Source organism: Trypanosoma theileri (assembly GCF_002087225.1).
Source record: "Trypanosoma theileri isolate Edinburgh chromosome Unknown TM35_Tth_9_V1, whole genome shotgun sequence".
NCBI lineage: Eukaryota > Euglenozoa > Kinetoplastea > Trypanosomatida > Trypanosomatidae > Trypanosoma > Trypanosoma theileri.
This window is the reverse complement of record NW_021639851.1, coordinates 527,005-553,244: the sequence shown is the minus strand read 5'-3', so window position 1 is coordinate 553,244 and position 26,240 is coordinate 527,005. Positions and strand designations below refer to the sequence as shown.

General features: G+C 37.8%; 13 protein-coding genes across 13 annotated transcripts; all 13 read left to right on the top strand.

The window, feature by feature from the left end:
- Positions 1–103: 103 nt before the first annotated feature.
- Positions 104–1,777, top strand: TM35_000093160 (fumarate hydratase; the record flags this gene model as incomplete). Its single annotated transcript, XM_029024555.1, has 1 exon — positions 104–1,777. One exon carries the CDS (start codon positions 104–106, stop codon positions 1,775–1,777), a length of 1,674 nt encoding a protein of 557 aa, XP_028884332.1.
- Positions 1,778–2,990: 1,213 nt separating this feature from the next.
- TM35_000093150 (protein farnesyltransferase alpha subunit) lies at positions 2,991–4,862 on the top strand (the record flags this gene model as incomplete). Its single annotated transcript, XM_029024554.1, has 1 exon — positions 2,991–4,862. The coding sequence occupies one exon, from the start codon at positions 2,991–2,993 to the stop codon at positions 4,860–4,862; it is 1,872 nt and encodes a 623-aa protein (XP_028884331.1).
- A 386-nt stretch (positions 4,863–5,248) lies between these two features.
- TM35_000093140 (diacylglycerol kinase-like protein) lies at positions 5,249–6,403 on the top strand (the record flags this gene model as incomplete). The annotated part of the gene is made up of 1 exon (XM_029024553.1): positions 5,249–6,403. One exon carries the CDS (start codon positions 5,249–5,251, stop codon positions 6,401–6,403), a length of 1,155 nt encoding a protein of 384 aa, XP_028884330.1.
- Positions 6,404–7,669: 1,266 nt separating this feature from the next.
- Positions 7,670–8,143, top strand: TM35_000093130 (uncharacterized protein; the record flags this gene model as incomplete). Its single annotated transcript, XM_029024552.1, has 1 exon — positions 7,670–8,143. One exon carries the CDS (start codon positions 7,670–7,672, stop codon positions 8,141–8,143), a length of 474 nt encoding a protein of 157 aa, XP_028884329.1.
- Positions 8,144–8,488: 345 nt separating this feature from the next.
- TM35_000093120 (protein phosphatase 2 (formerly 2A), regulatory subunit B) lies at positions 8,489–9,958 on the top strand (the record flags this gene model as incomplete). Its single annotated transcript, XM_029024551.1, has 1 exon — positions 8,489–9,958. The coding sequence occupies one exon, from the start codon at positions 8,489–8,491 to the stop codon at positions 9,956–9,958; it is 1,470 nt and encodes a 489-aa protein (XP_028884328.1).
- Positions 9,959–11,178: 1,220 nt separating this feature from the next.
- TM35_000093110 (uncharacterized protein) lies at positions 11,179–12,360 on the top strand (the record flags this gene model as incomplete). The annotated part of the gene is made up of 1 exon (XM_029024550.1): positions 11,179–12,360. One exon carries the CDS (start codon positions 11,179–11,181, stop codon positions 12,358–12,360), a length of 1,182 nt encoding a protein of 393 aa, XP_028884327.1.
- A 296-nt stretch (positions 12,361–12,656) lies between these two features.
- TM35_000093100 (uncharacterized protein) lies at positions 12,657–13,262 on the top strand (the record flags this gene model as incomplete). The annotated part of the gene is made up of 1 exon (XM_029024549.1): positions 12,657–13,262. The coding sequence occupies one exon, from the start codon at positions 12,657–12,659 to the stop codon at positions 13,260–13,262; it is 606 nt and encodes a 201-aa protein (XP_028884326.1).
- Positions 13,263–13,595: 333 nt separating this feature from the next.
- On the top strand, positions 13,596–14,747 carry TM35_000093090 (uncharacterized protein; the record flags this gene model as incomplete). Its single annotated transcript, XM_029024548.1, has 1 exon — positions 13,596–14,747. The coding sequence occupies one exon, from the start codon at positions 13,596–13,598 to the stop codon at positions 14,745–14,747; it is 1,152 nt and encodes a 383-aa protein (XP_028884325.1).
- Positions 14,748–15,476: 729 nt separating this feature from the next.
- Positions 15,477–17,426, top strand: TM35_000093080 (uncharacterized protein; the record flags this gene model as incomplete). Its single annotated transcript, XM_029024547.1, has 1 exon — positions 15,477–17,426. One exon carries the CDS (start codon positions 15,477–15,479, stop codon positions 17,424–17,426), a length of 1,950 nt encoding a protein of 649 aa, XP_028884324.1.
- A 311-nt stretch (positions 17,427–17,737) lies between these two features.
- TM35_000093070 (uncharacterized protein) lies at positions 17,738–19,069 on the top strand (the record flags this gene model as incomplete). The annotated part of the gene is made up of 1 exon (XM_029024546.1): positions 17,738–19,069. The coding sequence occupies one exon, from the start codon at positions 17,738–17,740 to the stop codon at positions 19,067–19,069; it is 1,332 nt and encodes a 443-aa protein (XP_028884323.1).
- A 341-nt stretch (positions 19,070–19,410) lies between these two features.
- Positions 19,411–20,076, top strand: TM35_000093060 (uncharacterized protein; the record flags this gene model as incomplete). Its single annotated transcript, XM_029024545.1, has 1 exon — positions 19,411–20,076. The coding sequence occupies one exon, from the start codon at positions 19,411–19,413 to the stop codon at positions 20,074–20,076; it is 666 nt and encodes a 221-aa protein (XP_028884322.1).
- A 307-nt stretch (positions 20,077–20,383) lies between these two features.
- TM35_000093050 (uncharacterized protein) lies at positions 20,384–21,475 on the top strand (the record flags this gene model as incomplete). The annotated part of the gene is made up of 1 exon (XM_029024544.1): positions 20,384–21,475. One exon carries the CDS (start codon positions 20,384–20,386, stop codon positions 21,473–21,475), a length of 1,092 nt encoding a protein of 363 aa, XP_028884321.1.
- A 2,630-nt stretch (positions 21,476–24,105) lies between these two features.
- On the top strand, positions 24,106–25,437 carry TM35_000093040 (uncharacterized protein; the record flags this gene model as incomplete). The annotated part of the gene is made up of 1 exon (XM_029024543.1): positions 24,106–25,437. The coding sequence occupies one exon, from the start codon at positions 24,106–24,108 to the stop codon at positions 25,435–25,437; it is 1,332 nt and encodes a 443-aa protein (XP_028884320.1).
- Positions 25,438–26,240: the final 803 nt, after the last annotated feature.

Genomic DNA, 26,240 nt, shown 5'->3' with positions numbered 1-26,240 from the left:
AAAAAAAAAAAAAAAGAAATCAAATCAAGGTTTAAGCATACCCCCAAAGAAGAAGAAAAAGAAAAAGAAGAAAAGCAAAATGAGTATGTGTGATAAGTGTGATATGGCCAATGGCTGCCACGGTGCCCCTGACATGGAGGACACATCGTCGGCATCTCTGCAGTTCCACTACGAGCCCATCTTTCAGCCCAGCGACCCACACCACGATGCCACCGAGTACTACAAACTCCCAGGCGATTACGTGAAGACCGTGGAGGTGCTGGGCCGGAAAGTCCTGCAGGTCGATCCCGAGGCACTCAGCGTACTCGCCCGGCAGGCCTTCACAGACGTTCATCACTTCTTCCGCAAAGATCATCTCTCCGGATGGCGCCGTATTCTCGATGACCCCGAGTCCAGCGATAATGACCGCTTCGTGGCACACACACTTCTGCAGAATGCCTGCGTTGCCGCCGGTCGTGTACTTCCCGCTTGTCAAGATACAGGAACGGCTATTGTACTTGGAAAACGTGGAGAATTGTGTTGGACGGGTGGAGAAGATGAAAAGTACCTCTCTAAGGGTATTTGGGACTGTTACACTAAACGATATCTGCGCTACAGTCAAACTGCTGCACTTGATATGTTTAAGGAAGCAAATACAGGTGATAATTTACCAGCTCAAATGGATTTACTGGCAAAACCAGGTAATGAATACCACTTCCTCTTTATTGCGAAAGGAGGTGGTAGCGCAAATAAAGCCTTCCTTTACCAACAAACCAAGGCTCTTTTAAACCCCAAATCCCTTCGAGCATTTATTGAAGAAAAACTCAAGACTCTTGGTACGGCAGCATGTCCTCCATATCATATGGCTCTTGTGATTGGTGGTACAAGTGCTGAAATGACAATGAAAACAGTAAAACTCGCCAGTTGTCGCTACTATGATTCTTTACCCACAACAGGTAACAAATATGGTCGTGCCTTCCGTGATCTTGAGTGGGAAGAAATTGTAATGGATATTGCCCGTAAATCTGGTATTGGAGCTCAATTTGGTGGTAAATATTTTGCTCATCAAGCTCGTGTTATTCGTCTACCACGACACGGTGCATCCTGTCCTGTTGCTCTTGCTGTATCTTGCAGTGCAGATCGTCAAATTCTTGCAAAGATCACAAAAGATGGTTTATTCCTTGAGCAACTTGTAACCGATCCGGCCCAGTATTTGCCGGAAGTTCCACTTTCCTCTCTTACAAGCAATGTGGTGAAAGTTGATTTGAATCAACCAATGAGTGAAATTCGAAAACTACTCAGTCAACATCCTGTCACTACTTGTCTGAGTCTTAGTGGTACTGTCATTGTAGCTCGCGATATTGCACACGCAAAGATTATGGAACGTCTTAATAATAATGAACCACTTCCACAATATATGAAGGATCATCCAGTGTATTATGCTGGTCCAGCAAAGACACCAGCGGGAATGGCATCTGGTTCATTTGGACCCACTACAGCAGGACGTATGGACTCCTATGTTGAACCATTCATGGCAGCAGGTGGAAGTTTTATTACGTTGGCAAAAGGAAACCGTTCCAAGGTGGTCACTGAGGCTTGCAAGAAGTATGGTGGTTTCTATCTTGGCAGTATTGGCGGTCCTGCTGCTATTCTTGCTCAGAACAATATTAAGAAGGTGGAGGTTTTGGAGTACCCTGAATTGGGAATGGAGGCGGTATGGCGCATTGAGGTGGTGGACTTCCCAGCCTTTATTGTTGTAGATGATAAGGGTAACGACTTCTTTGCCAAACTTCTGTGAAGTGTCGTAAGTGAACGAAAATAAAAAAAAGAAAAAAAATAGATTTCAATAAAGTGAAAATATAAGAAAAGAAAAAACTTTCCTTCTCTTTTTTTTCTCCTGTTTCTATCCCTTTATATACTTATTTGTCTGTGTGTGTGCTTGTGAAAGTACAAGTATGTATATAGGGGAAGAAAGAGGAAAGTTTATAGAGAAGGGAGTGGAATAGGTTATGTTTTATCCATGAGGTAAAGGAAAAAAGAGAAAATAAGCCAAGATGATTATTCCCAATACCATTTATGACGAAAAAAAGAAAAACTTATACGATCAAATCAATATAAATATACATATATATGTGTATATATATATATATATATATATGTTTGTTTATTTGCAGAGACAAAAGCCATAGCAAGAAGAGATAGGAAGAAAAGAAATAAAGGTGTATCTGTGTGATGCATGAGAAAAAAAAAGGAAAAAAAAAGGGATTGATACCGCAATAACCGGTAATCGAAAAAAAAAAGGAAAAAAAGGCTTTCTCATCATATTCCTCATTTATAATGGGTAAAAGACAAAAGTAAACAATGGATAAGGAAGAAATAAAATTTATGAAGTGTAGCAAATGCAATGGGGAGAGAAAAAAAAAAAAAAAAAAGTGACCAGATGTAGGGACACACAATCTTTTGTTTTTGTTTTGTATATGCCGCTCAAACATCATCTTGATTCCTACGCATTATTTTACTTAATATAATTACCTACACTTATCTAATGCGGTACTGTAGTGCGATAAACTTCGCGCTAAATGAAGGCAAGGGAAATGCCAGGGGGGCACATTTTTATTTTTGAAGGAAAAAAAAAAAGAAAGAGAAAAAAAAAAACCCTAATGGGAGTAGGAAATCAAAAGCAGTTAGTGGTTGGAAGAGATCGATTGCCTGTCCCTCTTTCCTTACTATCGTTCCTGCACAAGAGAATTCATTAAACTACTGAAAGGACAAAAAAAAAAAAATGATTTTTTTTTTTTTGATAAACTGTTGTTTGCTTACCATATATATATATCTAAACTTCTCTTTCTTTCTTTTTATTCTTTATTGGTGTTACCCAATAAAGTAAGGAAAAAAAACATTAAATATATAAGAATAAGGACAGTATTGTATACACAATCATTATCCGGATTACACGGTCACCCATCTCAGGACCTAAACTGAAGAGTAGTAGAAGACAGTCATCACCTAAAATGAAAGAGAGAGAACCATCCACAGCATCCTCATCCTCATTTCGTACGATACCATCATCTTCCTCATCCTCATCAACATCATCTGATTCTTCTGATAGTGAGGATCCTAGATTACTACTTCTCTATGCAGTCCGAGTTATTCAGGATTTGTTGGAGAATGTTGATATTACAGAAGAACCTTCCATCGCCATACTCAAAGGTGATGAGCCAACTGTTGAGCCAAAATCATCTAATAAAGTGATGGGTCTTTATCGAACAATGAGCGCAACCTTCTCAGGAATTCGTTCACCTTCCTCACCAGAATGGTTTTTATTAACCGCTTTTGTACTTAATGGTATTCCCACTCACTATACAGTATGGAAGGAACGTCGTGATGTTATTCTGCAGTCGAATCGCCTTTTGAATTCAACATTGGATGTTCTCATCTCAGATATGGAAAGAAAAAATCAAAAAATTCCTCAGAATGTAAATGCTGTCGCATCAGAATGGTTACCATCGCGTAAAGACTTGGAATCTACGAATGGAATTTTCAGTAACTGGCGAGCCGTTTGTTGGGAATTAAATGCTGTGAAGTGTTTTAATTTAAGGTATCAGAAAAACTTTCAGGTCTGGCATCATCGACGAGAGATGCTGGAAGTTACTCTTAAACAGATAGAACCATCCTTATGCTCAACTGTGCTCGCTTCCATGGATAGTTTTAGTCAGTTTTTACGCACTCATCATAATATGGAATTCAGTCAAATTGATGAACGAATTATCTCTGGATTGGCATTGGAAATGGATGGTAAGAATTATCACGTTTGGTTACATCGAGCGTGGTTTATTCGTGCATTTTCTTTCCTTGTTAGTCCCCCATCATGGGAAGCATTAAGGCAACTACCATTTGGATTTATTAAGAGTACAGGTAATAATGTTAATAAATTTTTTGAAAATTTTGCCGTAAAAGAAGAATGGGAACAACTCTCTTTAACACCCACTGTACCACCTTGTGCATTAAATGAGGAATTATTATATACGGCAAACCTTATAAAAAGTGATTGCCTCAATAACTCAGCATGGTGTCATCGGTTTTCTCTTTTTAACCATGACCTTATTTATACATTAATGCAAACGAGTTCATCCGTTTCTATTCAGGAGTTAAAGGAAGTATTACACTATCTCTGTGGAGAGGAACTACACTTTGCCCTACAGTGGTGTGTTTATAATCCAAGCAATGAGTCATCCTTTGTTCATGCCCGATCCATCACAGTAATTTATCAAGCAACATCTCTTCGTCTTCTTTTAAGTAATGCGATATCAGAAGAAACGGGATATCATTATCTTAATGATGAAGGTCCTATTATAGGTTCAAAACCTTTGTCTTCTCATTATCTTTCTTTAAAAAAACATGTTTCTTGGGAAGATTATTTAAATAGTTTCTCATTGCTTCAGCAACAGTTATTGGTGCTACAAGAAGTTGTAGTTCCTCGTGTAGATAAACTTTACATTAGAACAGCTGCACGAGATGAGGAAACGGTAAATATTCTTCACTCTACTTTTTCTCAATTTCTTATTGATAATCTTCATCAGGTGTATGCAGCGATCTATCATTCTCTCTTTGTGATGCTAGAACAAATATGGTGTTGTTATTTCACAGAAGAAGAAAGGAATCAAATTCACAAATTATTACCTTCCAATACGTATATTGAGGGAATTGCTGCTGTAACGGCACAATTAATTCAGAAACCAATAGAGGGATGTGTAAAGTTTTTTCTGGAGTCGGAACTGCAGGCAATGCAATTAGCCAGAAACTTGGTTGATAAAGATTCTATCCGATCAAAGTACTGGAAGCATGAGATAAGAATCATTATGCACAGACAATATGGTAACTAGGAAGAAGAAGAAGAAAAAAAAAAACTTATCATAATTAATTCCTTTTTAGATCATATTGAATCCTGGTACAAGAGAAATTTGCTAACTCGATAAATTTATTTATAAAACATATATATATGAGTTTTTTTATGAATGATTTGGTGCTTATGTTTTTTTTTTTCTTTTTTTGTGCTGACTTCGTATGTTTCTACGTTTTTCTTTTTTATTTTCTTTTTTTTTTGTAGGTATTGTTTAGTTTTTATTTATTTATTTTTTCTATTTCCTGTTTCCAGTAGTGCTCTGGTGTTCTTCATTTGAAGAGATTAGAAAAAAAAAAAAAGTGAATATAGAACACGGATTCGGTATTATATTTTAAATAAAAACCATTAACTGCAAATCTCCCCAAAATGCTCGTGGATGATCATTTCATTCCAGAAGAAAAAAGTACAAACGGAGTAACCGTGGCTCTCATCAACACAAATAGTGGAGAACGGGCGGCGGCGGATTTTGTACACAAACAGCTGATAGCCAATCTTGGTAAAGAGAATGTATTTGATCTATTCCCTACTGGAGGACCTGCGATAGAAGAAGCAAAGGAGTTTCTCACTCAACAAAAGCCAGCAATTGTTATTGTGGCTGGCGGTGATGGTACCGTATCACTTGCATTAGATATCATGGATGATCTCCGCAAGGAAAACAAAATACCAAATGATTCTGGATTTGCAGCTGTAATACCAATGGGAACAGGGAATGATCTCAGTCGTACACTCGGGTTTGGTGGGGGATATGTAAAGCCAATAACACAACCAGAGGAAAAGTTTAAAAAACGTCTCAGTCTCATACAGGCCTCAAAGAAGGTAAAAATGGACAGATGGTCCGTGGTAATACAAAAGACAGCCTCACCTCTTACTCGTGATGAGAAAATGGTGAATGAGGAACAACAAAACAATTATTCCACGAATGAAGAGAACCCTGTCCAACGATATGCCATGTTAAATTACTTTTCAATAGGATTTGATGCCGCCATTGTTTCCCAATTTAGTACCTTTCGAGATGATCATCCAGAACTCTGTCAACAACGCTCTGTAAACAAGATCTGGTATGGTTGCTTTGGTTGTACCACCATGTGCACCTCCGATCCACTTCCCAAACACCGCATGCATTTACAAGTCGATGGTGTTTCTGTTCCCATTCCCAGCGGCGCCAAGGCACTTGTGGTTGCCAATGTAACTACATACGCCGGTGGTGCGGTTTTGTGGAAAGATGAACGGGCTCGATTTGCACGGCCCAGTGTGGCTGATGGAATGGTAGAGATCAGTGTCCTTTATGGTGTTTGGCATGCCGCTGGTGTGCACACAGGTGTGCGGAATGCGAGAAAAATTGCACAGGGACACGATGTGCACATCATTGCACCTGCAAGCCACGCCCTGCAGTGCGATGGTGAACCCATCAAGCGAGTGGGTGCGTCGACGGAGTCTGTGGAGGTGCGCATCACACAACTCTCCACAACACTGGTCATGCAGTGTGAAGAAAAGGAAGAAGATCACTTACGAGAGCTGTGATGATGTTTCTACCGGAGTGCAGGTTCTATCCACTGTCGGTGTGAGTGTACCTCTGGGCTGGGTTTGAACCCGGTATCTAAAAGGGAGAGAAGGACTTGCGGATGAGTAATAGGGATATGAACAAGAATGAGGAAGAAAGGGAACAGCCGTTCCTCACGCTCAATGTCTTCATCCCATTAATGCTCACCATTGCAAGATTTCTCTTTTTTTTTTTATTGTTTTTATTTTTATTTTGGTTGATTTTTCTTGTGTAGGACGTATTCGCTTACCACTTCCCCTTAGTCTCACTATCAAATTCAATACGGATGTGTCATTGGTTTTCGTAGCTTCCTCTTATTGCTCTGTATCTATATATATATGCACAGACATTTACATCTTTATTTCTCCCAATGTGGTGTTCTCTTGTTTACAAATATGATGTCTCAAAAAACAAACACGCATCTATTTTTCTGAAGCGAAAAGATGAGCTATGTTTACTGTTAATAAAACTGATCCTTTAACCATCGACCCTCTGTGTTTACCTTTGAATCGAATTATTAAAATCAATACGGATGTGTCATTGGTTTTTGTAGCTTCCTCTTATTGCTCTGTATCTATATATATATGCACAGACATTTACATCTTTATTTCTCCCAATGTGGTGTTCTCTTGTTTACAAATATGATGTCTCAAAAAAACAAACACGCATCTATTTTTCTGAAGCGAAAAGATGAGCTATGTTTACTGTTAATAGAACTGATCCTTTAACCATCGACCCTCTGTGTTTACCTTTGAATCGAATTATTAAAATCAATACGGATGTGGTTGGTTGTAGCTTCCTCTTATTGCTCTGTATCTATGTATATGCACAGACATTTACATCTTTATTTCTCCCAATGTGGTGTTCTCTTGTTTACAAATATGATGTCTCAAAAAACAAACACGCATCTATTTTTCTGAAGCGAAAAGATGAGCTATGTTTACCGTTAATGAAACTGATCCTTTAACCATTGACCCTCTGTGTTTACCTTTCAAATTCATATCATATATGATTTATATACATGCAGATACGGAAAGAGAGAGAGAATGTCGGGGAAATCACATTTGCCATAACTTTTGATCCAGTTTTTGTATATCTAAATATTTCACTCTTTCTTTCATCTCTTCTTTTTTTTTTTACTGCATTGTTGTTGTTGTTTCTCTCTCTCTCTCTTAGGGAAGTAGGGTGTGTTTGGGAAGTCACTGCTTGGCTTGGAGAGTAGAGATAGGTGTCTGCGTGTACAGCTCATGCAGAGAAGGTTGTTTGCGCTTCTCCGCAGGAGGATTTTCTCTCGCTCGGAAGACCCATCATCATCACCATCATCGTCGTCGTCGTCTGCTGCTGCTGCTGTGGGGCTGGACGGCGTGCAGGCCAAAAGTGCGGCCGCCTCTTCACTGCAGGGCCATCACGCAGCGCCGGTGTGTGGGACCTCCTCCTACGGCGACTGCATTGATCGCTACATCCGTGATCTCGAGGAGTACTGCAGTGCGTCCAGGGAGGCGGTGCAGAGTGCCCAGCAGCGCTTTGATGCCATTCTAGTTGAGCGGGAAAAGGCAAAGAATGAATACAGGCGGGAGTACATGCGGACTTTTATTCCTTTGGTGTTTGTTACGGTGCTCTTCATTCGAGAGCAAACAAATAGAAACTGTGCCGAACAGACACATTACGTTCTCAAGGAGTATGCGAGTAGGAGCAGCTCCCTAAAGCGGGTAGTGCTCTGAGACCAACAGACGTGTATGTGTGTGTGTATGTGTGTGTGTGTGTTGGTGACTCGGAATATTTGTGGTGAAACTGAGGTTGTCTCTCTTTCTTGCTGATGTTGAATTTCCTTGTATGTTCATTCCATGCCAACATCACTCTTTTGTTGTTATTGTTGTTTGCCCCTCATATGACGATTGGTACCTTTTCATTTCACCCTATTCGCTTTCTCTATCTTCTCTCTCTTTTTTTTTCTCTTTTCTCTCATTATCTGGTATGTATATACATATATCTATCTATCTATCTATCTATCTATCTATTTATAGGGTGAAAGGCACCCTTTCTTTGTTAGTTCCTTCTGTTGCTAAATGGCTGGCAACAACAGTCCCAAATTACGGTCACTTATTGATGCCTTTCGTAGGGCTGCTGGTGATGCGTCAACACAGAAGAACGCAGATGAGGTTGCGTGGGCAAACGAAATGGCACGTATTAATGTAGACGCACAAAAAAAGTGGAGTGAGTGTAAAAATCCTTTTATACCTGCCATGTATTTACGTAAGCGTGACCCAGCGGCAGAGGAAGCGTTAAGACTCCTGCGAGTTACAAGCAAAGCGTTTGAACTTAATTTGCGATTTAGAGAGATTGAACAATTAGATGAAATGCACGCCAAATTGTGGTCCTTGTTAAGTGCAGATAGAACGCGATTGACTATTACAATTAGCGAATACATAGAAATATTGAACAAGTTTAAGTCCTGGCATGATCAAAGATTTGAGTCAACACCTAGAGCCTCACCACAGCGAGAACTTTCTGTTTTTTCATCTCAACAAGAGTATCCAGATGACACAACACCTCTTGGAGATGTTTTATACATTGGATCTGTAATGCAACCACGTCCATCACTGCAACTATACCTTTCATGTCCACGTTCTCCAACAGGTGGTGTTGAAATTGCACATATTTACCAACGATTTGCTAAACAAGTTTCCCTTGTTAAATGTGAGGCAGAATTAATAATGTGGGATACCAATAATGATGGTAGACTTACAGAAGATGAAATGGAAAGTTATGTACGTGATTTAGTACCTCGTGTTGATGCACTACGTGATCTTACAGAAGATATTTTACCTTTTTATTGTTGTACGGTAAGTAGACGAATATTTTGGGCATTAGACCCTGGTTCACGGGGTAGTATTCGTATTGATGCTTTACTGCAAAGTCCAGTGATGGATGAATGGGTGAGTTTGCAACTTATGCGAGAGGATCAACCACGTAATTGGTTTAGTGCTTCTATTACATCATATTTGTATGAAAAGTTTCTTCTTCTTGATACACGTAATAAAGGTACTCTTAATGCAGAAAATATGAAACGATATAAAAAAGGTCTCCCAACTGTAATAGATGATGGACTCCCACCAAATATTGGTCCTCTTTCATCATTATTCATTGACCGTTTCTTTGAAACAAATGTGATGATGGCAAGCTCTGAGCTTGATTTTCGAAAATTTGTAGATTTTGTCATCGCAGTAGAGTTCCTTCCACAGTGTCAACGACCTTTATTTTTCTGGAATATACTTGACATTGAAGGAAAAGGAGTTCTTAGTCCTGTTCATGTCAATTACTTTTTTCGGGAAACGCATAGTAAGTTGGTGGGTGCTGGTTTAGAAGTCCCCTCACGTGAGACTGTTGTACAAGAGGCATTTGATCTTATCCCAACAGCAGAACCATTGAGGATTACTCGGGAAGAGTTTATTAATGCCCCACAAGCAGGACTCTTCGTTGCTCTCATTATTGACTGTTTGTCTTTCTGGACCTACGAGATTCGTGAGCAACGTTAGTCATGCACGGCTACTTTAATACCTTGTTTGGGTATGTTGGTCCATTGTGATATTATTCCCATACTCTAAAGGGTTTTTTTTTCTGTTTATTATTATTATTATCTTTTTTCATCCCATTGGCATACAAACTTTTATCAATCTGTTCCTCTCTTGAGTATTTATATATGCAAAGTCTTTCTTGCTATCGTTCTCCTCCTTCTCGTTCTTGTTCTAATGTTGATGTTGATACTGCTACTTTTACTGTTATTACTAACACTATGAAAGTGTCTTCTCTTTGTTTTTATTCTTATTTTCCTTGTTTTCTTTTTCCATCTTATCAATGTAGAAAAGGGAAAAGATACAAAAATGTTTATTTAAACAGGGTTAACTTTCAAAAGGCTATTGTGTATGGTTGATTCCTCAGCAATGTGTCTATAAATCTTTATAAAGACTTTTATTCTGGTGCTTTTATTGCGCTTTTCCATGCGTTTGGCACATTGAAGGAGTCTGAGATCAACAGAATTGTATTCATTATCTTTCTTTGATAGAAAATACACTCAGGTGCGTATTTATTATCTATCAATATCGCCCTCTCTCTCTCTATCAAATAAGTATGAAACTCCAGGTTTCTCTCAATCTATTCCCGAGCATTGTCTATAAATCTTTATAAAGACTTTTATTCTGGTGCTTTTATTGCGCTTTTCCATGCGCTTGGCACATTGAAGGAGTCTGAGATCAACAGAATTGTATTCATCGTCTTTCTTTAATAGAAATACACTCAGGTATTCCAAGGATTCTAACATAATGGGCATTTGTTTAGATCAGTGAGTTTCCCTTTTCTAAGTGGTATTATCTCCCGGTATTTGATCTTTTATTCGATTCTTGGGTGTGTGGTTCACATTCTATTGTGGAAATTAATAAATATGGATATTACAAATTCTGCCTTTTCGTGATGGGCAGATTTTCATTCTCTTATGGGCGGTTTTGTAATGGTAAGAAAAGGGGAGGATACAATCTTTTACGTTGTAAGTGTACTACCAATTGATTGATTCTTCTCATAGCTTATGGAGTAAGATAGATTATTGTTTTTTTTATTATTATTATTTATTCCTTTTCGCTTGTTTAACAACTTCTGACCTAATCAAAAAAAAAAAAAAACCATATTCTTTATTTTTTCTTTCTTATTCTTTTTCTTCTTTATTTCTCTCTCTCTCTGTGTGTGGGGACTGTTCTGAAAGGGAATGCTGTATACCGTACAGCAAGAGCCCGAAATGCAGTTTCTGAGTACTGCACCGCCTCCTATTGATAGTCCCATGCAATCCACTTTTCAGGATCTTCCCTATGATGTCTTTTTACTTTTAGCAGAATATTTACCAGTGCGGGAGATACTTCTTCTTGGCACACTTAACCGATTTTTTCATTCCTTTGCTATGCCTGATAATCTTGCCTTGTGGACACACTTTGCGGAGAGAGTGTGTTTACTACACCCACCTACGTTAAGAAAGACATTATTTAATGAATCCCTACTGCGCATGTATGCGGCTGTAAATTCGCTTCCCATCACACTTTTCTCATCATGGGGAGAAAAACATCTTGGTACAGATTATGGTGATGGTTCAACACTTTCTCTTGAGATGTCTAGATGGACTATTTCCCAAAAGTGTCTATTACAGTGGGTAACGGACAGTTCTGAGGAAGTTATTGAAGATCTTCGTATGTTTTCTGATATTATTAATAGAGAAGAATCACGTTTTGCTCTTACTGGACTTTTATTAGCACTGCAAGCCGTTAAGAAACGTATGTGGTGTACGGAAGTGATGGATCAAGAGAGTGTGCGAGATCTTTTGAGATCTACCATTGTAGAAGATGAACATGATCAAGGTTGGGCAGTATTTCGTACAATTGCAGGAAGTGGAAAAACAATATCAAAACGTTTTTTTGTTACACTTTCATTAAGTGTACAATCGGGTGATCTCACAGCATTAAATGCGGAACGTCAAATGATGAAAAAACGTTTAAAACGAGCAGCTGTTGTGGCTCGTGAGTATTTACAACTTCGTGAGGTTTTACATGTTTTGTTGGCGGTATCTGAAGTATCTGATCATCCAAATGCCAAACAACGGTATGATAGTGTTTGGTCAGCCTTGTGTGGAACCTCCGCTATGCTTCATGCGGAAAAAAATTTACAGGAGAATCAATCCGGTGATCTTGGTGAAGTAACCGCGGCTATACCAATGTCTACAGCTGGAGATGAATTGCTAGAACAAATACGTGATTTAAACAAAGTTACAGTAGGGGGAATAGTGAGTTATTTCTTTGGTTACGTGTCGGGAAAAACGCAGCGTAAGGCATTTCTTTCTGCCCTTTTTAGTATGAAACACTTGGCAGGCGCTGAGCGCTACGAAAGTGTACCGTTTTGGTGAAATTCTGATGTTTCTTTTTTTTTCCCTTACTGTATATATTTATATATATATTTTTATTTATGCTACTGCTATTGTCATTACCAGACCTTTAGGTTAATATTAATACAACTGTTGTTTTTCTTTGTTTTTTCCGTACTTATTTAACTCCTGGTTGTCTCCCTCTCTCATTATTGGTGCTCTATAATATGAAGTATTGTACTTTTTTTTTCGTTCTCTCCCTTATTTCCTTTTTATAAAAACACAAACACACATATATATATATATTGGGTTCAAAGTGGGGTGTGAATGCTTAAAGGATGAATAATCCATATATAGATGTCTCTGTGTTGAAAGTGGCTCCACGGGTTATTTCGCAGCGTGTGGAATGCCAGCGAAAGACACATATTGTGGAGAAGACTTTCGGACTCGTAGCGCAAACACTCCCTCTACTTAATACTACCATGTCCTGTGAAGTGTGCGCAGTCTCACCTCATTCTTTGCAAACAGCTGAGAAGGAACCAATGGATCTCTTAACAGAGGATAGGCGTAGAATATCAAGCATCACTGTAGAGACCATTGCGGGAAGTACAGTGGATGTTCCAGTCTTTTCTACCACTACATCCCTCTTAACAACAGATAACAGTGGTGATAAGGAAAATGGAGAGAAAGTATTTGTTGATATTTCCTCTATTTGTTCACAGGATAATGCACTTCTGCGTGATGTGGAAACTGGAGAAGTTCTCGTTCCACAGCCACAGACATTTCGCTATCATGTACACGGTGTTCATACAGATAACAGTCGTCGTATTGCTCGTAAACGGAAAAGAAGAATTGTGGTACTTCACAAACTGGGCGGTCGATATCAGGTGGTTGCTGTGGTATTGAAGAAAGCCACTGTAAAGGTAAGTAAACCGGAAGAGTGAGGTGAGAAAAAATGTATACAGTTTCTGTGCGCGTGTAACCATTTCTTTTTTATTATTATTATTTATTTAAAATACAAAAAAAAAAAATCAAAAAGAAGAATAAACAAATAAAAAAAAAACGAGGGATTATTATGTTTTACCGAAAAATTGACTACTTGGATAAGATAAGAAAAGAAAAAATAAAACAGTACTTCTCTCCCTTTATTTTTCTTTCTTTATTTTTTTTTTTTATTTTGAATGAAATATTGTTTTCTCTAGGGGGTCTCACAATAAGGTACTGGGGGAGTATTAAAAAAAAATAAAAATAATTATTATACGATCATATAGGGAAGAATGTCGGAAAAGTGGAAGAAGAATCCATTATTTCGACTCTTAGCCTTTTTGGATATCGTTGGTTTACAAACATTCTCGGTAAAGAATGATATTACCGATGATGGCGTTTTCATTGAAGCGAATCGCACATTTAGTCCTGATAGTGTTATTCATAAGATTTTAACTCATGGTTTACATTCCCTTCATGCTAATATTAAACGTCTCTTTTTAGTGGAGGAGGAACAAAAAATCTTATTACAATTTATAGGTGATCCCAATGAGGCTTCCTCATCCTTTTGTCAAGGTTTACTTAAACCCTCCTCCTTAACTTCATTTCTGGATATTGTAGAGAATGAACTTCCAGTATGGGCATTAATTCGTATTAAAGAAGTCTTTGGTCTTTTAAGTAGTTCCACCACTATTACGGAACAATTTCTAATTGATGCCTTGGATGATTGGATGCAAAAGAGAACTCCCAGAGAAAATGATGCGATGGTGCTTTCCTGTGGAGTTCAACCAGACATGTTAGACTCCGCACGGGCGAGAGCCGATGAACTTCCAAATGCAGTGGAGGATTTTATTATTGATGTGGTCTTTCCTCCTCCCTATCCATCCACTTTGGAAGTGAAAGAAGAAGAAGAGGAGAAAGAAGAAGAAGGGAGTAAAGAGAAGAAGGGAGATAAAAAGAAACATACATTACTGGATTGGCTTATAGAGGCATATGAAAAATGTCATGAAATAATTGATGTTGAGGAAGAAGAAATAGAAGAAGAAGAAGAAATCAAAAACGAGGATGGGAAAGAATCCCCAATTGAATCCACTATGAAGAAAAGACGGAAGGAAGAAGAAGAAAAAGAAGAAGAAAGTGAGGAAGAATATCTTACAGCAGATAATATTGATAGGTTCATGCGGGAACGACCTTCTGTGATTCCAAAGGAAATCTTAAGGGAAAAAAGACGGTCATTACAAGATGCAGGCATAACGGATTTTGAACTGCAGAATCACTACACTGTGAATGAGCTCTCTGTTTTTGTTAAGGAAAAAATAGGGGAAGGACGACGGTTAAAAAAGGCTGAATGTATTCGTGCTATTCTAAACTATCATAGAATAGTAATGAAGAAGGAGTCATCTGCTTTTGTGGACACGGAACAGAGTCCTAGCGAAGTTGTTTAACTGTGATTACTTCTTTTTATTTATTTATTTATTTATTTATTTATTTCTCTGTTTCGTATTATATATATATATATATATATATATTGCTTCATGTGTGGTGTATATGATACAGGGTGAGGCGATTGAATGCTCTAGTATCAAATAGAAACAAAAGAAGAAGAAATGAGTCCTGAGTCAGACTGTTCTTATTTATTTGTTTCTCTGTTGTTGTCACTCTGTTTTTTTATTTATTTTTGCGTTGTTTCCTTTTTATTATTATTATTATTATTATTATTATTATTATTATTATTATTATTATTATTATTATTATTATTATTATTATTATTTTGGTGTTTGTGTTGGTGTTCTTCTTCTTTTGGTTGTCGTTTGGTACTTAAAAGCAGAAAAAAAAAAAAAAAACATCTCATCCTTCTGTTTCTGCTTTTTTTTTTTATTCATTTTGAGCGTTTTGAAAATATTTCTGGAGTGTTTCTAATGGAGATTGCAAGAATAGAGAATTAAAAGGGGGAAAGAAAGAAGAAAGAAAAAGAAAAATAGAGTTTTTTTTTTATTTTGAAATCTCTTTCTTTTTAAATCTTCTCTTTCCTTCCCTCCCCTCTGCGGGTTTCCCTTTTCACTTCAAACAAACAAAAACAAACAAAAAAAAGGGGTAATAAAAAATAAAGACTTGGAACTTACTTATTGACATTATATATATATATATATATATATGTACTGGCATGCATTTCAATGTTCACCTTGTCTAGTGTTATTCGATATCAACTTCAAACACCATTCTTCTTATCGCCTCTACGCCATTATGTTGTGAAGGCAATTGATATGGATCAGTTAGAAGCCTCTATTCGATCCTTCTCACTATCTGGATCTCAACAAGAGTCAAGTAAACTAAAAGAAGTATTGGATGATCTTATTCAGTGTAGTGATACGCGTAAAGTACGTTTGTGTAAAGATGCCTGTCGTTTGGCACACGCAGCGGGTTATTATACACGATGTGCGGAATTATTTTTCAGCTGTCGTAAATTATCTCCATTACTATTAAGTGATGTAGTGATTAATGCTGCAGCGTTAACATTAAGGCCGGAGTATTTACAAAAGTGTTTGTCTTGTTTAGATAAGACGACTCTCACAGAAGGTTCATCTTCTTTTGAGATATTGTTAGCTTTACGTATTTATTGGCATAGTACTAGGTGTTTTATTCAATATGAACATTTTCGTCCACGTGGGAAAAATATAAGAAAAGAAGTATTTATTATAAATGGAGTAGAAGTAGAGGCGGAGGAACGAAAAACTATTCTCGCAGAATATCGTAATATTTCTTTAGAAGCCTTTCATTTATTGAAACTATCAAGTAATAATATATTATTATTATTTGATCCTTGGTGGTCTAAAACAAAACGTTTGGTTTTATATCATGAAAAAGATAAAGGAGAAGCTGCTGTTTACAAACAATTCTTTTCTTATTGTGAAAATAATATGCAGGATAAGAAATCTATTTGGTTCTCTCCACAGTTTTTAGTAAGTATGATACGTTCTTGTGTAAAAGGTGAAGAATGGGATATTGCCAATCATTATATTGAACTTGCTATTTCATATCTTACTTCAGGAACATATTCATTATTAGATGATTTACTTTTACAGCAGTGTTTTATATTTTTTCATATTTCTATACAAAGCCAAAAAGGTATTATATTGATTAAACAAATTCGAGAGAAGTTTCCATCTTATATTCCTACCGTCTCTGTAGTTCAAAGTATTGCAAAACTAGCAGGAGATACAAGTAATGAAGAGTTAGCCATTTGGTGTTTACAAACTCTTCTTCATGAACGTCAAGTTATTCCCCCTTCATCGGATGATATTTTTATTTCTCTGAAAGCTCTTGCAAAGTGTCGAGCAAAAAATTTTAGGAAATTATTAGATGCCCTTGGGGAATCAGGTGTTATTAAATTATCAAAAGAAGAATGGTTATATTTGGAATTAGTATATAGTCGTCGTAGTGTTTGTTGGGAAGAAGAAATTGGCAAACAAATAGAAGCATACTTTACAAATGTAACAGGAGATCTCATTCATTATGGATTTTCTCTAAGAAATGCTGGTTTACTACTTCGAATTTTACAAGAATCTGAACATCCTGGTTTTATGAATTATTATAGAAGTTTTAAAAGAGAATTTAATACGCATATTCTGTTAGAACACATAAAAGCAGAATGGTTAGTTATTGCATTAAAATGGGCTTCCACTCAACCCATACTAGATAGTAAAGATTACGAATCTCTTGTAAATGAAGCTAATAGGTTTCTTAATATGGAAACAAAAGATTCAAATCCTATTTTACTTCATCCATCACTTTTGTTAAAGATACGTACACGTTTAAGTGTGATTGAACAATTAAAAGGAAATAGTACATATCTTAATAATAATAATAATAATAATAATAATAATAATAATAATAATAATAAGACTACTACATTACCGTTGAGTAGTGGAGGTGGTGGGGATATTTCTCTGGTGCCTTTTATGAAGCAACGTCATTGTTTATCCAAACCACATTTACTAAAAATGGTAAATGAAAGTGAAAGAGTTCCTTCATTCTATCGTGTGAAGGGACATTGGCGAGCCTCGGATGCCCTTACCTCGCTCGCTCAACAGGAGTGGAATAAAGTTATTCAAAGCGGAAGTTGATGAAATTAAATAATATTTGAGTTTTTTTTTTTTTTAACATTGGTATCTCTATTTTTTTTTTCTTTCTTTATCTATTCTTTATTATTATTATTATCGATATCAGTATTTTATTCTATATATGTATTTATTTATTTTTTTAAGGTTGTATTTTATTTATATCTATATAAACTTTTTTTTTTTTTTGCTCTTTTCATGTGAAAATGAAATTCTGGATTTAGAGAGAGTGGAAAACAGTATTTTTGGTGATATCTTTCTTTTTTTTTCTTTCTTTCTTTCTTTTTCCCCCTTTTTAGTATTCATTAAATCAATCAATGGGATCCACTCAAAGCAAAAATCCAACCACTGGTCCTGATGTGGTATTAAAAAAACGACCTCTTCTCACTTCTGAAGATATTCCTTCTTTGCCGATTGTTTCCCATCGTATATACGCGCATCTCGCCTTGCATGTGTATGAACATCCAAATACACCCAAACTCCCCACAGCTTGGACTGTTTTCTTAAGTGCGAAGGATTTAAATTTGGATAAGGAGGGATATTTCGCAGTGGCTTATGTCAATCACGAACTCCGACATTGTATTATTGCTCAACGTGGGACAACAAACGCATTAGGTATGCGAACAGGCGTTTGGACCTATTTTGATGAACGAACCATTCAATTTAGTTTAGCCCAACAATTTTCAAAACAAGTACGTTCTTATTTGGGTTTAACTTTAGGGGAAACACCAGAGTGGTTTGTGAGTTACACCGGTCATAGTCTTGGGGCGGTTCTCGCGGCTTGCAGGGCAGTAGAGGAACAAACATATGCCATTACATTTGAATCTCCAGGTTGTAAAACATTTATTGAAAAAACAATGTCTCCTTTAAAGATAGAAGATGCGGATATTATTACATATCTTCGAACACCTAATCCAATTAATTCGCTTCGTCCTCATTGTGGGTATATTGTACAAATACCTTTTGAGTCAGGAGATAAAAATCCATTACAACCACGCGTTGTATCTTCATCAATGCTTCGTTTACCTTCTATTCCTACTCCTCAAGAGTTTATACGTGGTAAACTACCACGTGTTGTGGGAATTCCAGATATTCAATTATATGTTGGAAAGATTGAACCTCTTCTTCGTGAAATGTTAGAAGATACACAACAAATTCATGCTATGATTGGAATTTTTAATCATTTTAAAGAAAGTGATGAACCTTCTAATGAAACAGTTGTTTTGCGTTGGCCATCCAATATAATGCAATTTTTAGAATATTATAACGCAAAGAAAGCTTTAGAAGATCCTCTAAATCAACAAGTAAACATTAGTGCCGCATATGAGTCTTTGGTTAGAGATCTCTATCTTACAGCAGAACGTCCAAAGAATAGTTTACCTCTTCATTTTTTAAATAAACATTCACTTAAACTACTTCGATTATGGTCTCGAGATGATTCGGTTTTATTAGGGAAAATTCCATTAACTTTAATGGACCGAAAAGTACTGAATAATACTACTATTGAAGATGGATGTATGTGTACCTCTGTACTTACTGCTTTTCAGACGAAACAATATCTCTCACTTCTTGTGTTTAGGCCATCAATAAGAAAAGTACTTGATCAATTAGTATTCGATCCTCTTTTAGAGAATAGAAGCAAACTATAAAAGAAAAAAAAAAAGAGGAGGAACATAGATTATGATGTCTCTGTTTATTATTTAAATGCGTTTTGAAAGGAAATACTTTTCCATCAGCTGTTTGTATAGATGGTGATAATACTACCACTACTAATACCCACTCCCCTCTGGTTTCACCCCATTGATGAAAATAAAACTTTCATATATTTCTTCTTATTATTGTTCTGTTTATTACAATTATTATTTTTATTTATTCTCTGTGTTTAATAGTTAAACTAGTTAAGTAAGTAATAGAAAAGTAAAATAATAATAATAATAATAATAATAATAATAATAATAAATTAAGATCGCTTGGTTCATTTGGGGGTGTCATGAACGGTACGGATATTTCGAGCCTTGTGGAATTATTAGACAGAAATAAAGGTTTTAAACGTCCAGATGGACAGACTATTGGATATAGTTTGCAGGAAACGGATTCCAGAGAAATTCCTTCTTCTTCTGTTACCAATACCGTAGAAGCAAATCCAATTAGTGTTACCTTACCTCCGATGGTAGTGGATCAACAGTTAGGTCTTCCGATTCCTTCAGATACCCGTGAAGCTAAAAAATTACAAACTAAAAAACGACAAGTCTCAATACCTAAAGGTTATGCTATTTGGACTGAAGAAGAAATTGCTGCAGCAGTTAGTTCACGTAATGATGTTGCACGAAAACCACTGGAAGGTGCAGAAGAACCTGAATATACTATTTTACATCAGGAAAATATAACTGCAGAAGATGTTTACCTCTGTTTAGATTTTAATAAACCTGATTCTACTGCTATCCTCATAAAAATAGTAATGCCGAAGCAAGAAAGATTTTCTGATATTGCTATAGAAGTTGATCCATTTGAGTTTTATTTGTCTTCTTCAAAGTATTACTTGCGGGCTACTTTACCCAAAAAGGTAATTTCTGGAAAAGCTAACGCTAAATGGGAAAGTAATACCAAAATACTAAGTGTACAACTTGTTGTGGACGACTCTGAAAGATTCATCTAGATATTTTATCTTTTTAATGTATATAAATTTGCTCATTTTTTTTCTTTTTTTTTTGAAAAAGAAATGGGAGAAGATATCCTTCTCCCTCGTTCTTTCTCTGTCTCTCTGGGAAAGGGGGAAGAAAATGGAAGCCGTTTTTCTTTTTTTTTATTTTTCTTTCTTTGACAAATACTTTTCACCTCCTTGCTCTTTTTTCTTTTCTTTTCTTTTTTTTTTCCTAATTTATCCCGTTATTTTATACATAACTTGGGTTTACAAAAAAAAAAAAAAGCGCTCTTCATTTTTTTTTTTCTTTTGAACGAGGGAAATGGATTATACAGATATTTACTTGCGTCAGAGGAGAAAAGATGCCTCTTCAGTTCAAACACCTTCACGACCTGTTGAAGTTGAGAATGCTACCGATCAAAGAGTAGAATGCATGTTGAGAGGAGCCTTTTCTGTACAACAACTTGTAGATCGTATAGAAGGACTCTCAGTCAGAGTTGATGCTTTTGATGAAAAGATGGTAAATCTTACAAAACTGGTCAAATTAGCTCAAGGGCTTCAAGAAGAAAAGGAAGGTGACCTTCGCCGTCAACAACAAGAATTACGAGCACGTTTAAAACGACAAGAACAAATTACAACACGTCTACAAGAAGAATTAGATAGTTTAAGAGAAAAATTTTCTTCTGGAATGCGAGATACGGTAAATGAAATTCGACAAGAAAGTGTTAATGACTTGACAAATTTCCGAAAACAAAATGGAGAGCAACTAAATCAGATAAAACTAGATCTTGAAGTTGCTTTAAATTCTTTTCGAAAGAATTTTGAACAGCAAACTTTAACTTTGCAAAAGGAAGTTTCTACTAAAACTACATCTCAACAGGAAGCTTATAATAATCTTCGTGAACAATTGTACCATGTGGAAAAAACTATCCAAACGCTTGAGGCATCTGTATCAAATGAGTCATCACGACTAAAGCCTTTAGAAGAAAATATGGAAAAATTATCAGAAACAAATAATACATTACAACAAAAAATAGATGTCGCTACAAATGCTATAATATCTTTTGGAGAAGATCAAACGCGTTCGCATGACGCAGTTATAGAAGAAATAGAATCTACGAGGCAGTGGGCAACAAGAAATCTTCAGCGAGTCAAGCAACATGTGGAAACTATTTCTACAGATGTTGCACAATTGCAAAATGGACAAGTTGAGTTGACAACACGATTAAATCGTGTAAGTTGCCAAGCTGAAGTAGAGTACAAAAAGCTTCGCGCACTTTTGGCACAAAAGGCACGGGAAGCAGAAGCTCTTGGTACTATAGTTGGTAAAGAACTTGGAAAAGTTGAAGACATGGCAGAACGGCACCAAGCCCTCCGCACTGAGGCCTCCGTCCTTAGAGGCGTAGCGTTCTAGGCCAATAGAAAATAGAAGAAGGAAAAAAAAAAAAAGATCAGGGAAAAGGAAAGGTACATTTTTTTATTTGTTGTTGTTGTTGTTGCATTCGCCTGCTTATTGTTATTATTATTTTTCTTATTTTTGATGTCTTTTTTTTTTGTCTTTTTGTTTGTTCGCTTTGGTGGTTCGCATTCGTTTCGCTGGGGAAAAGGGTGGGGGGTTTGGGCCCGACAACCAACGCCGCCTCAACAGGGGAATATTTTTCTTTTGTTTCTTTTTTTTCTCTCTTTTTTTTTTTTCTTTTTTAGGTTCCCTTTTGCTCTCGCCGTTTCTGCCCTTGGCGGGGCGGGTGTGGGCCCCCGGGCCCCTGAAGTAAGGAGGAGGGAAGAAGGGACGGGCCCGTTCCGTTAACGCCCTCCGTGGGGCTGGCGGCGACCCCACGAGCGGTTCTTTTTTTTTTTCCCCCGCGGGAAGCCACGCAAAAGAAAAACAAAAAGGAAGGTTATGTTGTTTTTTTTTTTTTTTTATGCTGCTTTTCCGGGATGAGTCGGGGGTTTGCGGGTGACCTCCCAACTTTTTTAAAAAATAACATTCAATTGTTTAATATTACTACTTCCTCCCGTGGTCACCATACCCAAGTGGTTACGGGGACTGACTCGAAATCAGTTGCGATCTCGCGCGCAGGTTCGAATCCTGCTGGTGACGTTTTTTCTCACAATTCAAACGATCAGAAAACATTTCTTCTTTTAAAGTAAGAGGGGGCATGGAAAAAAAATTAATAAAATTCCTAATTTTTTTTGGTGTTTCTCTAACTTCACGCACGGGCAAGATGGCCGAGTGGTCTAAGGCGGGAGACTCAAGTTCTCTTCTCTTCGGAGGCGTGGGTTCGAACCCCACTCTTGTCACTTTTTCCCCCTTTCTTTAACTTCCCAACGGAAAAAAGGAACGTTTTAAATAAAGGGAATCTTAAATTCGATGAGCAGCCAAGGCGAACGATAAATAACAAAAATACCAACATTAAATTTCATATACCCTTTCATTCCTATTAACGCAAAAGCTTGACCATTCTTTTCGAAGGCTTTAGAAAATAAAAACAAAAAAACCCCAAAGGGGACGCCCCCCAATCCGCCCGCAACGCAAACGCATGCCAAAAAAAAAAAATTTTTTCGGTTTCACCGCCACACCCCACTTCAAAAATCTAGCGCGTTCCTTTTTGTTTTTCTTTTCTCGCGTCTGTTCTTTGGCATGCCTTTCCCTCTTTTGGCGTTTGGCCATCGAAAGTTGGAACCAATGCCCATCATCCCCTATTATTTTGCTGGGGAAGCCATGGGCCAGTAAATTCTTTTTCTAGAGAGTTTACGGGTTCATAAGCTACAAACGTTATACAGCACAGGGGCCAGCAGAGTCGTGCTAGGACAAAACTTTATTCAAGAAGATCCTGTGGCGTGTTCCGGCGCACCATCGGCAGCAGTTTCTTTTACATATTTCACTTTAGCGTGAATGCCGCTAGGGAGTGGCAGAGACCCTAGAGATAGTAACAATTATGCCATCTCAGTGGCGGAAATTGGATTTGACCGCTGAGGGGGCTCAGAGGGGCGAAAAAATCCACGTTCTACCACCTACGAGATCCTTTGTAATTTCATTACCAATGCGTACTCCCCATGCCCAACGGTAGTAGATAAAAATAATATAAAAACAAATTGTATTTATGTATATTTATGTATTATTCTTGATGACCCATTCCATCGGAACAATATCCACAAAGCCACGAAGAAGAGAAAAAAAAAAAAACGTGCTGGTGTGGTGTGGTGTGCGGGGGGGGGTCCATTGGGGTGGTGGTTGAAGGGGATATGTAGGATCGTACCCTCCTCATGTACATCGTGGGGGGGACGTGTTTTTTTCTTTTTTTTGTTGGTGATAACGTTGTGTAAGAAGAAGAGGCGAACCGGCATTCTGATGGAAAAAATAAAGAGGTAATATGTGAGTGTGAGAGAGAGAGAGAGTAATTCTGTGTTGCCTCTGTTTGTAAAGAGTGGCATAGTATTACAGTGATGTATGCAGTCATTTTGGTTATGGTTGTGGGTGAGTGGGTTTTAGATTCCAATTGTGGTGTTGGTATAAATATTATGGTGATGCATTGGTTTCTTTTCTTTTTTTCCGTTTGGATGTGTGTGTTGATTATTGTACGGTCTCTTTGTTTTGTTGATGATTTGTGGTATTGTTTTTGTATGTTGCCAGGCGTACACAGTGTTTTTGGTGTATTTTGGTGTTCAAACTGCCTGGTAATGGTTTTATTATAATGGGAATACAGACAAACTTTGTGTATGAATACCGAGTAAGATATTGAAGTGTGTGTGTAGAGACGTTTATTCAATATTGTTTTGATACCATTTGTTTTCCACTTCTTCTAAATTCAAGGTGTTGTTTCAATATCTGTGTAACTCTGGGTGCGTTTTATTGTGTGAGTGGTTTACTGTAATTCCCTCCATTGGGTTGTGTTTGATTGCTGTTGTGATGTGTACTCTCTCTCTTTTTTTTTTCTGTGTGTTGCTGTGTACTCTCTGCGTTGTGTGTTAAATGTGCGTCTCTTTTCTCCTTTTTCTCTTTTTCCTTGTTACCACAGATCCAAGCAACTCACGGTGACAGTCATGACAACGATGTTCGTCCAACTGCGTCGTGTGGTGTACCTGTTGGTACTTCTGCAGTGTTGTGCGTGTGTGGTCCATGCAGATGATGATGCCGAAAAAAAGAGCGCAGTGAATTTTTTAAAGGGTTGGATAGAAGGGGCGGAAAAGCATCTTGGGGAGGGGAGGAGCTATCAAGATTTGTGGGATACTACGGTGGTGACTTGCGCCAAGAAAGCTGATGAAGCCAAGAAGGTTGCCGAAAAAACGATAAAACTCGTTGATGGTATTGTCGCCGAAGAAAAAAATCATCCGGGTGGCTTTTTTAAACCTTCTGTGTCTGAAGAACTTGCCAATCTCGTGGAAAATGCTTCGAGGGAGGTAGAAGAAAATTCCCGCGTGTTTAGGGAGGCGATGGATACGGTCGAGAAGGCAAGGAAATTGGTTTTATGGAGTTCGGGTGCGATGCAGAATATGCAAGACATGTTGGAGACTCAAAACAATAGCAGGGTGTATTATACAGGAGTGCTAAAGGGAATACCTGAAGATAATAGAACGGAGGAACAAGAGCTCCTTATTGAAAGGAGCGAGAGGATATACAATGAAATCAATGGGGTTTATCAGCATCTCCTAGTGATCAGCAAACGAAGTATCGCCTGCTCGAGGGAAACAAATCAGCGTGTGATGGAAACGAAGAACAAGATGCACAAGGCGGTGAAACTGTTCGAGGGGATGAAAGAGAAGTTTGACATGAGGACAGGTGACGTCGAAGGGAATGTGAGAGAGTACGACGAGGCTGTGCGGGAATCATTGAAGGATGACTTGAAGAAAGAGCCTGCTCATGAAGAAACATCGAAGGATATAGTCGGCCGAGCGTCTGAGAGTACGATTGGCGGGGCGTCTCCTCTGGCAACCAAGAACAGAACAGTTGACACAACCGACCTTAAAGAGAAATTGGAGGAGGAAAAGAAAAAGGAAGAGGAACGTTTGGAGCAGAAAAAGAAGGAGGAGGAACAGGAAGTGAAGAAACGCATTGAAGAAAGGAAAATGGCTGCGGAACGAAGGAGAAAGGAGGAAGAACGGCAAAAACAGGCGGCAGCTGCAGCAGCAGCAGCAGAGGCGCAAAGAGTAAAGGAAGAAGAGGAGAGAAAGGAAAGAGAAAAACAGGCCCAGAAGGTGAGAGAGGAAAAAGCCAAAAGGGATGCAGAAGAAAAAGCTAGACTGGAGGCGGAGCGAAAGGCCAGGGAGGAAGAGGCCAAGAAAAAGAAGAAGGACGGCAGCAGCAGTCCTGCATTGGTGCACAGTTCCTTGATTCTTCTTGTGCTCTCTGTATTGGGTTGCACTCTCGTGTGCTGATTGGTGTTCCCATGACACAGTTGCACAGATAATTTCTGTTTGAGTGGATATGGATGCATTGTTAGAGCATTGTTTTTATTTGTTTTGTTTTCATTACATTGTTTTTCCCTTGTGTGTGTGTTTCATTATAATTTCATTGCACATTATGTGCAGCTGTGTGTTTCTCCTTTTCCTTTCCTATACAATTTGTGTGATCCTTTTGTGCCCATGATTGTGTCTGCCTCACGCAGTCACTCTTTTTTTTCACATTTTTTTTTGGTATAAAGATTGGTGGGTTATAGGTGTTTGAGTGTGCCCCTCTGTTGTGTGTTCCTTTGTGTGTTTGGGTTGCTACTCACACCGCCCACGTAATATGAACACATTTCTTTGTTCTCACCTTCTCTCTCGGTGGTGTCACTCGCGGTATTGCCACGAACATATTTCTGCTCTTGTGTTGTGTGGTGTGTGGTTTGCTTGAGTGACTGTAGCCTGCGGGGAGGTGGAGTGAAACTGGTCCGCTTCCGTTTCACGTAATGGGTCTGTTTTTTTTTTTTTCTTTCGGCCTGCGAAAAAAAATAATAATCGAAACTTATGCTTCTTGTTAACAAATGGAGTACTGGAGTTTTGAGGTTGGGAATGGTTTTTTTATTTTTTATCTTAACAGTCTGACACACGTAGGTTTCGGAAAAAATTATGTTTGCAAGCAAGGAAAATGTTAACTACAACCCGTCCGTTGTATGCAGAAGCAGAGGGGCAAATAAGCACGTAGGCGTTCACGGCATTTGTGCGCCATAATGGCCCCAAAGTTTTTTGCTTTTGATTTT